The 13,264-nt window shown below is 36.9% G+C and overlaps 1 protein-coding gene across 3 annotated transcripts in view; it reads right to left on the bottom strand.

The window, feature by feature from the left end:
- LOC5572461 overlaps nt 1-13,264 on the bottom strand; it is a 252,408-nt gene that overhangs the window by 48,259 nt on the left and 190,885 nt on the right. For all 3 annotated transcript variants that reach the window (XM_021846788.1, XM_021846790.1, XM_021846789.1), the window contains one exon: nt 768-1,069. In XM_021846788.1, the coding sequence (XP_021702480.1) occupies nt 768-847 (80 nt within the window). In that variant the 5' untranslated portion in view covers nt 848-1,069. The remainder of the gene's footprint in view (nt 1-767; nt 1,070-13,264) is intronic.

The following is a 13,264-nucleotide window of genomic DNA, read 5'->3' as shown; positions in this document are numbered from 1 at the left end:
TCTCAATAATTGAGTTCTCCCGAGAGAGTAAACTCATTTGAGATCTACATCGCAAAACTAATACATGAGATTTTGATGCAAAATCATTCACTCACGCTCATACCGTCAAAAATGATTCAATCATAAAACCCATCCAAAATCTGTCAAAACCCAATGTCATTGTTTACATTAGAAACGTTTGTCATATTTCTAGCAGAAAAACAAAGAATAAGTGTTTTGCGTGCAAATAAATACAAGCCAATGAGTCAAACGGATAAGCCAACTCATGCATGGTTTTTTGGCTATTGAGTTGCGTGAGTTAAAACACAAGCGTGAGAAATCTCAAGCATGAGATATGAGAAATTGATATTTTTGCAACGCTGAGCTGGAAGACTCACAAGTTCCGTAATCATTTCAAGTTTTTCCGAAGCCAAGAATTTTGCATACATGTAGATGAGTTCTGACATGGAACTTTATTCATGAACTGGCATTATCTCAAAAAGAGAGCCGTGGAATAATCATTTGATAATTCAATTATTGCTGCACTCTGTTCTTTTCTTTTACGCACCGGGGAAATTTTTATTTCACGTTAATTTGAACGTTAGAACGTACAAATGGAATTATTATGTTATGTTAAGAAGAAGAGATGAAAAGATGTTCGATGTTCTATCGAGCATCATAGATAAGTAACCAAGTAAAATACTTAGTATTCCATGATAATACTCTCCTCGATTTTTTTTCCCAATTAGATAGAAAATCTCACCTAGAGAATCCCTAACGAAACTCACCTATGACCTTTCCGATGCGCATTGCAGCTAGACGTGCCTCCGGCGCCGTCGTTTGCCGAGTTGGAGGTTGTCATCTTCATTGGATCTGTCAGCTGTCACCTTCCGTGCGCTGATTGTGGACCACCCTCCGCCTGATTGGTCTCTTTTCCCACCAATCCCCGACTACGATATGATGGACACCGAGTTGCAGTGGTGACAACCGTACGGGCCCGTATGAATCTGTTTGTTGGAGTTATTCTTCAGATGTCGCTGCACCAATTCCAACATTCTTTGTGGGAACTGCGGGGTTTTTCTGTTCGAGTCTGAAAAAGATAAAATCGAGAATGGAAACAGATTAGGCATGGGGTGGTAAAGGTGGGGTGATTCACATTAAATTGCAATTTGTGGGATAATTTGAAAGCGATTTATTCAGCATCGAGAAGGAGACCAAGCAAACGTGGTTCTCCGATCGATGGAGGAAAGAAACGGGATAAAAACAGAACTTCATATCATCAGATGGCAATCAAGGTCATTTCGGTTTGGTTGCTTTTAATGTAGCCGATTGAGTAAACCAATCTGGTTGCTAATTTCTTACTCAAACTTCCATAGAGAGAAAGAAATGTGAATCAATTAGAGGACCTGGAAGCGTTCGTCATAGTTTGCTTATTTCAACTTAACTTTAGAGCTTCAAGCTCCGCTAAGACAATACGTGGCACACTGCCAGAAACAATTCGTCGTTACCTGCGTCATCAAACGATCTGATGACCTTGCAGAAAAAGTTTGCTGAAAAACGATTCCCCTCTTTTCCAGTTCATGGCATCATCATCATCATACATAATACACCTTTCGCTTTTGATCTCCTTTGGTAAACATTTCGGTCGGTGTAAGTACGAGCAGAAAATTTGGCATCCAACGTTTTATGCGAACGAAAAACTAATGCGAAGCAATTTTCTGCCCAACGTTGTTTTCCACGAACAAACACATCACCGAAGTGCAAATTGTCCAGAAAGGAAAACTGGAGCTTTCGTGAAGCTACCTTCAAAAGAATAACCGTATGATGTCTGATTCTGGGAGTTGGGCGTGGAACTTTTGCTAAATGGGCCAAGGAGTGCCAATAAGACAGTTTCCAACTTTGGCGGTCACAAGGTGATGGTGATCTTGATGGGTTTTTTTTTATGCTAACTGAGCATATTTTGTGTCGACCGTCGCCAATTTGTCTGCTTTTGGGAATAGAAAAACAGAAATGTGTGATGTTGGCCACATTGAGCTCAAAAGTACATTATTAATCAAAGCTGTTAAATATTTGCGTACGAATTTAAAACCATCCATCATGTATGAATTCGTGAAATTTCCCTCCGACCTTTCATTGATTGAACATTTTTCGATGCGCCGTCGATGATCCAATCCATGATGGACACGCATCAACGATCGTCAAAGCAATTAAGCGGCTCGAATGTGGATAAATAAATTTGAATAAAATAATAAAATCTGAAAACTCGAAACGAATGCAACCCGGGAGCTTTTACGAACCGTTGTATGTTTGCGGTGGTGTCTGCCACTTCGATGGCCGGTAAATTTTTTAATCGTCAAAAACGAACACAGCCTCGTTCAATTAATTATGGATTGACGGTAAATGTGGTATTACAAGTGCCGTACACATGTGCAATCATTAACGGTCTATTTTTGAAGGACTAATGTCAAACGCGATGAGTTAATTACCAAGGATTTCTGTCGTTGCGATGAAGCGAAACATTTTTGGTGGAATGTTGTGAAAAATTGCAAATTTGAAGATGGGCGTTAGCTGTTTGATGCAGACGCAAATTTTTGCAAATTAACTTTTAATTGAATGACGTTTAGTCACATGATCGGATAATTATTAGGCGATGGAAAACATTTATTTACTGTACATTCTTTACTCAGTAGGTTGTTAAAAGGAAATTTTGTTGTTGTTTGTTCCTTAGTCCTAAAATTTTCCAGCATTGCAGGACATTAGTCAGGAAATGGTTGGTGAATCTTCAATTCAAATTTCACTTTGACACAAATCCGTCTCTGGTTTCCTAGAGGAATTTCTTTGAATAATAGTCAACATTCATGGATTAGCTTTTCATAATCTTCAGGGGTGTACTAAAAACACTTTATTATCGGTCGAAGATTTCTCACAGAAATGGTTCGAAAAATACCTCCCACTGTTCTTCAAAATTTTGCGATTTCTGGAAAATTATATTCAACGCGTTCTTCCGAAATACTGTGAGCAGATCGCGAACTATCGTAACAAAAAAAAAAAACTAATCGAGAAGTAAATTTCCTGTAACAATTTTTATCAGAAATTGTGTACAGATTTTCTGAAACACATATATATCCACATATTTCTTTAAAAATTCTTAGTTCTGCTAGGAATTCCAGGAAGGTATTTCTCAATTAGAGTTTTTTTGAATGTCTTTTTGGAAACCAGCCAAACATTTTTGCTACAATTGAACCGGAAAATTCGCCTAAATTTTAATCTAGATTGTTCCATATTCTGCAAGAAGAAGTACTTAGAAGATTAGAATTTTGCAAAAAAAAAAAAAAAAAAAAATGGAAACAGCGAAAAAGCTTCTTCAAAGAATCATTTCAAATATCTCTACAAATTCTTTGATACACCTTGCATTTCTTGTGAAAGTCTTCCAAAGAAAACTTGAGGAATACTTGAGCAATGATCTTAATGAATTCATCTAGAAATTTTAGCAGATTTCAATTTCGACTTGATTTTGATTTTATTTCGATTCGATTTCAATTCGATATCGATTCGATATCGATTCGATTTCGATTCGATTTCGATTCGATTTCGATTCGATTTCGATTCGCTTTTGATTCGCTTTTGATTTCGATTCGATTTCGATTCGATTTCGATTCGATTTCGATTCGATTTCGATTCGATTTCGATTCGATTTCGATTCGATTTCGATTCGATTTCGATTCGATTTCGATTCGATTTCGATTCGATTTCGATTCGATTTCGATTCGATTTCGATTCGATTTCGATTCGATTTCGATTCGATTTCGATTCGATTTCGATTCGATTTCGATTCGATTTCGATTCGATTTCGATTCGATTTCGATTCGATTTCGATTCGATTTCGATTCGATTTCGATTCGATTTCGATTCGATTTCGATTCGATTTCGATTCGATTTCGATTCGATTTCGATTCGATTTCGATTCGATTTCGATTCGATTTCGATTCGATTTCGATTCGATTTCGATTCGATTTCGATTCGATTTCGATTCGATTTCGATTCGATTTCGATTCGATTTCGATTCGATTTCGATTCGATTTCGATTCGATTTCGATTCGATTTCGATTCGATTTCGATTCGATTTCGATTCGATTTCGATTTCGATTCGATTTCGATTCGATTTCGATTCGATTCGATTTCGATTTCGATTCGATTTCGATTCGATTTCGATTCGATTTCGATTCGATTTCGATTCGATTTCGATTCGATTTCGATTCGATTTCGATTCGATTTCGATTCGATTTCGATTCGATTTCGATTCGATTTCGATTCGATTTCGATTCGATTTCGATTCGATTTCGATTCGATTTCGATTCGATTTCGATTCGATTTCGATTCGATTTCGATTCGATTTCGATTCGATTTCGATTCGATTTCGATTCGATTTCGATTCGATTTCGATTCGATTTCGATTCGATTTCGATTCGATTTCGATTCGATTTCGATTCGATTTCGATTCGATTTCGATTCGATTTCGATTCGATTTCGATTCGATTTCGATTCGATTTCGATTCGATTTCGATTCGATTTCGATTCGATTTCGATTCGATTTCGATTCGATTTCGATTCGATTTCGATTCGATTTCGATTCGATTTCGATTCGATTTCGATTCGATTTCGATTCGATTTCGATTCGATTTCGATTCGATTTCGATTCGATTTCGATTCGATTTCGATTCGATTTCGATTCGATTTCGATTCGATTTCGATTCGATTTCGATTCGATTTCGATTCGATTTCGATTCGATTTCGATTCGATTTCGATTCGATTTCGATTCGATTTCGATTCGATTTCGATTCGATTTCGATTCGATTTCGATTCGATTCGATTTCGATTCGATTTCGATTCGATTTCGATTCGATTTCGATTCGATTTCGATTCGATTTCGATTCGATTTCGATTCGATTTCGATTCGATTTCGATTCGATTTCGATTCGATTTCGATTCGATTTCGATTCGATTTCGATTCGATTTCGATTCGATTTCGATTCGATTTCGATTCGATTTCGATTCGATTTCGATTCGATTTCGATTCGATTTCGATTCGATTTCGATTCGATTTCGATTCGATTTCGATTCGATTTCGATTCGATTTCGATTCGATTTCGATTCGATTTCGATTCGATTTCGATTCGATTTCGATTCGATTCGATTCGATTCGATTTCGATTCGATTTCGATTCGATTTCGATTCGATTTCGATTCGATTTCGATTCGATTTCGATTCGATTTCGATTCGATTTCGATTCGATTTCGATTCGATTTCGATTCGATTTCGATTCGATTTCGATTCGATTTCGATTCGATTTCGATTCGATTTCGATTCGATTTCGATTCGATTTCGATTCGATTTCGATTCGATTTCGATTCGATTTCGATTCGATTTCGATTCGATTTCGATTCGATTTCGATTCGATTTCGATTCGATTTCGATTCGATTTCGATTCGATTTCGATTCGATTTCGATTCGATTTCGATTCGATTTCGATTCGATTTCGATTCGATTTCGATTCGATTTCGATTCGATTTCGATTCGATTTCGATTCGATTTCGATTCGATTTCGATTCGATTTCGATTCGATTTCGATTCGATTTCGATTCGATTTCGATTCGATTTCGATTCGATTTCGATTCGATTTCGATTCGATTTCGATTCGATTTCGATTCGATTTCGATTCGATTTCGATTCGATTTCGATTCGATTTCGATTCGATTTCGATTCGATTTCGATTCGATTTCGATTCGATTTCGATTCGATTTCGATTCGATTTCGATTCGATTTCGATTCGATTTCGATTCGATTTCGATTCGATTTCGATTCGATTTCGATTCGATTTCGATTCGATTTCGATTCGATTTCGATTCGATTTCGATTCGATTTCGATTCGATTTCGATTCGATTTCGATTCGATTTCGATTCGATTTCGATTCGATTTCGATTCGATTTCGATTCGATTTCGATTCGATTTCGATTCGATTTCGATTCGATTTCGATTCGATTTCGATTCGATTTCGATTCGATTTCGATTCGATTTCGATTCGATTTCGATTCGATTTCGATTCGATTTCGATTCGATTTCGATTCGATTTCGATTCGATTTCGATTCGATTTCGATTCGATTTCGATTCGATTTCGATTCGATTTCGATTCGATTTCGATTCGATTTCGATTTCGATTCGATTCGATTTCGATTCGATTTCGATTCGATTTCGATTCGATTTCGATTCGATTTCGATTCGATTTCGATTCGATTTCGATTCGATTTCGATTCGATTTCGATTCGATTTCGATTCGATTTCGATTCGATTTCGATTCGATTTCGATTCGATTTCGATTCGATTTCGATTCGATTTCGATTCGATTTCGATTCGATTTCGATTCGATTTCGATTCGATTTCGATTCGATTTCGATTCGATTTCGATTTCGATTCGATTTCGATTCGATTTCGATTCGATTTCGATTCGATTTCGATTCGATTTCGATTCGATTTCGATTCGATTTCGATTCGATTTCGATTCGATTTCGATTCGATTTCGATTCGATTTCGATTCGATTTCGATTCGATTTCGATTCGATTTCGATTCGATTTCGATTCGATTTCGATTCGATTTCGATTCGATTTCGATTCGATTTCGATTCGATTTCGATTCGATTTCGATTCGATTTCGATTCGATTTCGATTCGATTTCGATTCGATTTCGATTCGATTTCGATTCGATTTCGATTCGATTTCGATTCGATTCGATTTCGATTCGATTTCGATTCGATTTCGATTCGATTTCGATTCGATTTCGATTCGATTTCGATTCGATTTCGATTCGATTTCGATTCGATTTCGATTCGATTTCGATTCGATTTCGATTCGATTTCGATTCGATTTCGATTCGATTTCGATTCGATTTCGATTCGATTTCGATTCGATTTCGATTCGATTTCGATTCGATTTCGATTCGATTTCGATTCGATTTCGATTCGATTTCGATTCGATTTCGATTCGATTTCGATTCGATTTCGATTCGATTTCGATTTCGATTCGATTTCGATTCGATTTCGATTCGATTTCGATTCGATTTCGATTCGATTTCGATTCGATTTCGATTCGATTTCGATTCGATTTCGATTCGATTTCGATTCGATTTCGATTCGATTTCGATTCGATTTCGATTCGATTTCGATTCGATTTCGATTCGATTTCGATTCGATTTCGATTCGATTTCGATTCGATTTCGATTCGATTTCGATTCGATTTCGATTCGATTTCGATTCGATTTCGATTCGATTTCGATTCGATTTCGATTCGATTTCGATTCGATTTCGATTCGATTTCGATTCGATTTCGATTCGATTTCGATTCGATTTCGATTCGATTTCGATTCGATTTCGATTCGATTTCGATTCGATTTCGATTCGATTTCGATTCGATTTCGATTCGATTTCGATTCGATTTCGATTCGATTTCGATTCGATTTCGATTCGATTTCGATTCGATTTCGATTCGATTTCGATTCGATTTCGATTCGATTTCGATTCGATTTCGATTCGATTTCGATTCGATTTCGATTCGATTTCGATTCGATTTCGATTCGATTTCGATTCGATTTCGATTCGATTTCGATTCGATTTCGATTCGATTTCGATTCGATTTCGATTCGATTTCGATTCGATTTCGATTCGATTTCGATTCGATTTCGATTCGATTCGATTCGATTCGATTTCGATTCGATTTCGATTCGATTTCGATTCGATTTCGATTCGATTTCGATTCGATTTCGATTCGATTTCGATTCGATTTCGATTCGATTCGATTTCGATTCGATTTCGATTCGATTTCGATTCGATTTCGATTCGATTTCGATTCGATTTCGATTCGATTTCGATTCGATTTCGATTCGATTTCGATTCGATTTCGATTCGATTTCGATTCGATTTCGATTCGATTTCGATTCGATTTCGATTCGATTTCGATTCGATTTCGATTCGATTTCGATTCGATTTCGATTCGATTTCGATTCGATTTCGATTCGATTTCGATTCGATTTCGATTCGATTTCGATTCGATTCGATTCGATTCGATTTCGATTCGATTTCGATTCGATTTCGATTCGATTTCGATTCGATTTCGATTCGATTTCGATTCGATTTCGATTCGATTTCGATTCGATTTCGATTCGATTTCGATTCGATTTCGATTCGATTTCGATTTCGATTCGATTTCGATTCGATTTCGATTCGATTTCGATTCGATTTCGATTCGATTTCGATTCGATTTCGATTCGATTTCGATTCGATTTCGATTCGATTTCGATTCGATTTCGATTCGATTTCGATTCGATTTCGATTCGATTTCGATTCGATTTCGATTCGATTTCGATTCGATTTCGATTCGATTTCGATTCGATTTCGATTCGATTTCGATTCGATTTCGATTCGATTTCGATTCGATTTCGATTCGATTTCGATTCGATTTCGATTCGATTTCGATTCGATTTCGATTCGATTTCGATTCGATTTCGATTCGATTTCGATTCGATTTCGATTTCGATTCGATTTCGATTCGATTTCGATTCGATTTCGATTCGATTTCGATTCGATTTCGATTCGATTTCGATTCGATTTCGATTCGATTTCGATTCGATTTCGATTCGATTTCGATTCGATTTCGATTCGATTTCGATTCGATTTCGATTCGATTTCGATTCGATTTCGATTCGATTTCGATTCGATTCGATTCGATTTCGATTCGATTTCGATTCGATTTCGATTCGATTTCGATTCGATTTCGATTCGATTTCGATTCGATTTCGATTCGATTTCGATTCGATTTCGATTCGATTTCGATTCGATTTCGATTCGATTTCGATTCGATTTCGATTCGATTTCGATTCGATTTCGATTCGATTTCGATTCGATTTCGATTCGATTTCGATTCGATTTCGATTCGATTTCGATTCGATTTCGATTCGATTTCGATTCGATTCGATTCGATTTCGATTCGATTTCGATTCGATTTCGATTCGATTTCGATTCGATTTCGATTCGATTTCGATTCGATTTCGATTCGATTTCGATTCGATTTCGATTCGATTTCGATTCGATTTCGATTCGATTTCGATTCGATTTCGATTCGATTTCGATTCGATTTCGATTCGATTTCGATTCGATTTCGATTCGATTTCGATTCGATTTCGATTCGATTTCGATTCGATTTCGATTCGATTTCGATTCGATTTCGATTCGATTTCGATTCGATTTCGATTCGATTTCGATTCGATTTCGATTCGATTTCGATTCGATTTCGATTCGATTTCGATTTTCGATTCGATTTCGATTCGATTTCGATTCGATTTCGATTCGATTTCGATTCGATTTCGATTCGATTTCGATTCGATTTCGATTCGATTTCGATTCGATTTCGATTCGATTTCGATTCGATTTCGATTCGATTTCGATTCGATTTCGATTCGATTCGATTTCGATTCGATTTCGATTCGATTTCGATTCGATTTCGATTCGATTTCGATTCGATTTCGATTCGATTTCGATTCGATTTCGATTCGATTTCGATTCGATTTCGATTCGATTTCGATTCGATTTCGATTCGATTTCGATTCGATTTCGATTCGATTTCGATTCGATTTCGATTCGATTTCGATTCGATTTCGATTCGATTTCGATTCGATTTCGATTCGATTTCGATTCGATTTCGATTCGATTTCGATTTCGATTCGATTTCGATTCGATTTCGATTCGATTTCGATTCGATTTCGATTTCGATTCGATTTCGATTCGATTTTGAAAATGCTTTTTATTCAAGCTTTTTCAAAGAGCTTTAAAATTTAAACTTCTTCATCCCGAGGCCTTTTATATTGTGGCTGTTGATAGTTAAGGGCCTTAAACGGAAAGGGTGTAATTAACATTTTTTCAGCTTTGCGTTGAATATATTTAAAAATACTACTGTTTCCAAGCTTTTCATCTTTATTTTTAGATTATATTAATTATATCAATACGCTTGGTAAAGATGGATAAATTATGGGTGAAATTATGAATAAAATACACGTGTTTGGCTGGGATTCGAACCCAGGACTCTTCTATGCTAGGCGAACGCTTTACCAATTAAGCTACCGAGCCACTTGGTGACCCTATAATTCAGTTGGTTACATGTTTAGAATTCAAATCTCCACATACCACGCAGACCTTTTTCATAACCCACTTCCATCCATCTTATGTTAACTACACACGCGCGCAGAGCGAGTGTGATTTGTTTAGTGTTGAAACGGTTTGCCTATCATACCTACATTGCTTCCACAACATTAGCGAATAGCTCAATATATGCGTCAATTAATGGTATTTTTAGGTTAATTTTCCGCTCACCAGATAGTTTCAGAAGATTGGCCGATTTCTTGGTTCCCATATAGTTTCAATGGAATGAAAAATTGCTGAAAAACCTCAGTCAGTTTTTCCAAAACTATGCTTTAGTCATTTACACTCTTTTTACCTCTAACCCCCTCAATGTAAGGAATACTTCTTTTAAAATTTATATGAATTTTTTAAATACTTACTGAGAAATTTCAAATTATGATCAGAGTTTGTAAGGGACCCAAATAGTCATAGCGGTAGCTATTCGGCAAGACCATGCTAAGGTTTGAATCTCGCCAGAATGCGTATGTTTTTTTTGGTCTTCGTATGTTTTTGGTTATCTTCGATCTTGCCACACGTGCAACAATTATCAAGTGATGAAGAAAGTTTGAACTTAATAACCATGAAAGTACTAATAAGAAAATTAAGTTAATAAACAGACTTTGCAACAGTTGAGACGTGTGTCAATATGAAGAAAACCGCCAATGCAATAGTGAACATTGGATGGTAGAAGTTTTGTTTCACAGAGCTTGTTCCGCCCTAGTCACATCTTACATAGTGTAGAAACATTGTCCCTGCTAAGGTATGCCTTTGATTACCACTTCTACCGCCTTCACCAATCAACATCACCAGGGGGTAGTTGGGCGCTTAGGTGTTTGCACAAACTCCAACTCAACCGAGCTTTCCGCAATCCTCCGGGCAAACACAATGGGAACAAAAGTTTACTTTGTTGTTGCAATTGTCGCATTTCGCCGCCGTTCAACCTTACTTATTGTTCGAATGCTGCACAGAACACAAGTTGCCGCTTACAATCGAGGGGAAGTGGATCAAAACCGCACAAATGCAGCTTGTCACCACCAAACAAAAACGACTACCACAGGACGGTGACGATTGTCATTCGTTGTCGTTACTGCCATTCGGAGAGTGATGGTGATGGAAATTACTTTGAAATGCTGGTAGAATAAAAAGGATTCGGAAACAAAGAAACATTTCTGTGTTGCTTTGAAACAATTGTATCGAACTCTATGCTCGGGTTAGTTCTGGATAATGTGACGGTAGACATGGATAAATGAGGATTGTTAACCTTTTGCGTCAATCGACCATTTAATTTGTGGCAGATCGCTTAGACAAAATAGAAGCTTTTCCCCACACTTTGATCATTCACAATGGAGTTAATAGAGTTTGGTCCACTGACTTTACTCCGAATGCAATTAACCCGAACGCCATTACCTCTAATTCCAAATCCCCGAACGACCCATCACCCCGAATGACATTACCCCGAATTCCAATTTGGTCAGTTTGGTTATGATTTGTATCGATCCTATCCCACGATTCTTCAATGAACCCGTGTTACGTCGCAAAAGGTAGCAAGATTTACGACGGCAAGCTTAACTCGCCAGCCAGGATACACACCAGCCAGTGGTGAGCACGTGTTTATCGTAAATGGGGTAATCTGCCGGCTTCCAGTCTGTCTCGAGTTTTATATCTTTTTCATGTAACCCCATTTCAAAGCGATCTTTTTCCTCGATAGGGACAAAGGGAGCCTGTTTGAGCGTATACCAGTTGGAATAGTATTTATTTGTGGAAAAGAGTGCTATCTATCTATTTAGAAAGGGATTATCATGGTGTGTCCTGTTTCGTCTTACTTGAAAACAAAGCCAGTCGGTTGAACACCCCAAGAGGTCAACAATCTGTCAAATGGTTTCATCCAGCTCAGGCGATAAGCTGTGACTTTGAGTTTAGGTTTAGCTATTCCTTCTGATGAGCTTCACAAAGAAGTATAGTCGTTTCATTAATTTCTTTGAGCTTATACCCCCCATGCCAAGCTTACATAATCATTTTCAATTGAAATTTTCATAATATACGATACAGAGATGAAAATATAATCTTAACAGAGCTCATCGATGCCGTGAACTGTGAGCAAATTGATTGCTTTTGAAAATTGAGATAATATCAAACAATTTTTTAACAAAATATATACTCTTTTGAAATATACAGTAATGGGTAGTTTCAATGTTCTGCTTTTACTTCGCCATCTTTCTTACGATTTTGATAATATAATCAGGAAAGTAATACAGTAGACTCTTCACATCTCTATGTTCTATATCAGATATCGAGATGTCTCAATGTCGATGATTTCTTAGGTCCCTTCATTCTGCATACAATTTCGCTGTCCACAACTCGATATCCTCCTTATCTCAATACTTCCGAATCTCGATGTGTTCCTGTCGATTTCTCGTTCCCAATTTTGTATGTCGATATGACCAATATCAAAGGTTACTAGACAAAATTTTTGGGGTTCAAAGCAAATAATTTACACGCAATGATATCTGATTGTTTATTATTTTTTGGCAACGGAGTACTTTCCAATCTAGTATTCATTAAAAATTTGTTCTATGTCTCGATCTCTCTCTATCTCTCTCTATCTCTTCGATATCGAGATGTGGAGAGGCGATTGTATATCGTAGCGTGCATTATTATTTTTTTCATTCGGCGATGGTTCCAGATCGACATCAACATTTGTTTGGTTACTTAGGTTACTTCAATTAAAAACGACTTGAGAGAATGCATGCAGGTTTCATTTTTGAGCATACTGAGATTATTCCGAGAACAAGCCCACTTGATACCGGTTCCGGTAGGTACCCAAGAGACATTCCCAGCATATCATGCACTGATAGCTTTCCACGACTCATAATTAAAGATTTTCCACTCAGAAGTGGTGCTGATCATCTTTAGACATTCTGCAACAGGTCTCGGTAAGTATTCCAATGGTCATTTTTGCAACCAACAATATTGAAAAATACACAATAATTTTAAAACCTTACTTTATTAAAAAAAAAATAAAATAATATTACAATTTGTTTTCTTTTTATAGTGGATATTCG

This window comes from Aedes aegypti, chromosome 2, assembly GCF_002204515.2.
Source record: "Aedes aegypti strain LVP_AGWG chromosome 2, AaegL5.0 Primary Assembly, whole genome shotgun sequence".
Lineage (NCBI taxonomy): Eukaryota > Metazoa > Arthropoda > Insecta > Diptera > Culicidae > Aedes > Aedes aegypti.
The sequence above is the reverse complement of the archived record's forward strand: the minus strand, read 5'-3'. Positions and strand labels throughout refer to the sequence as shown.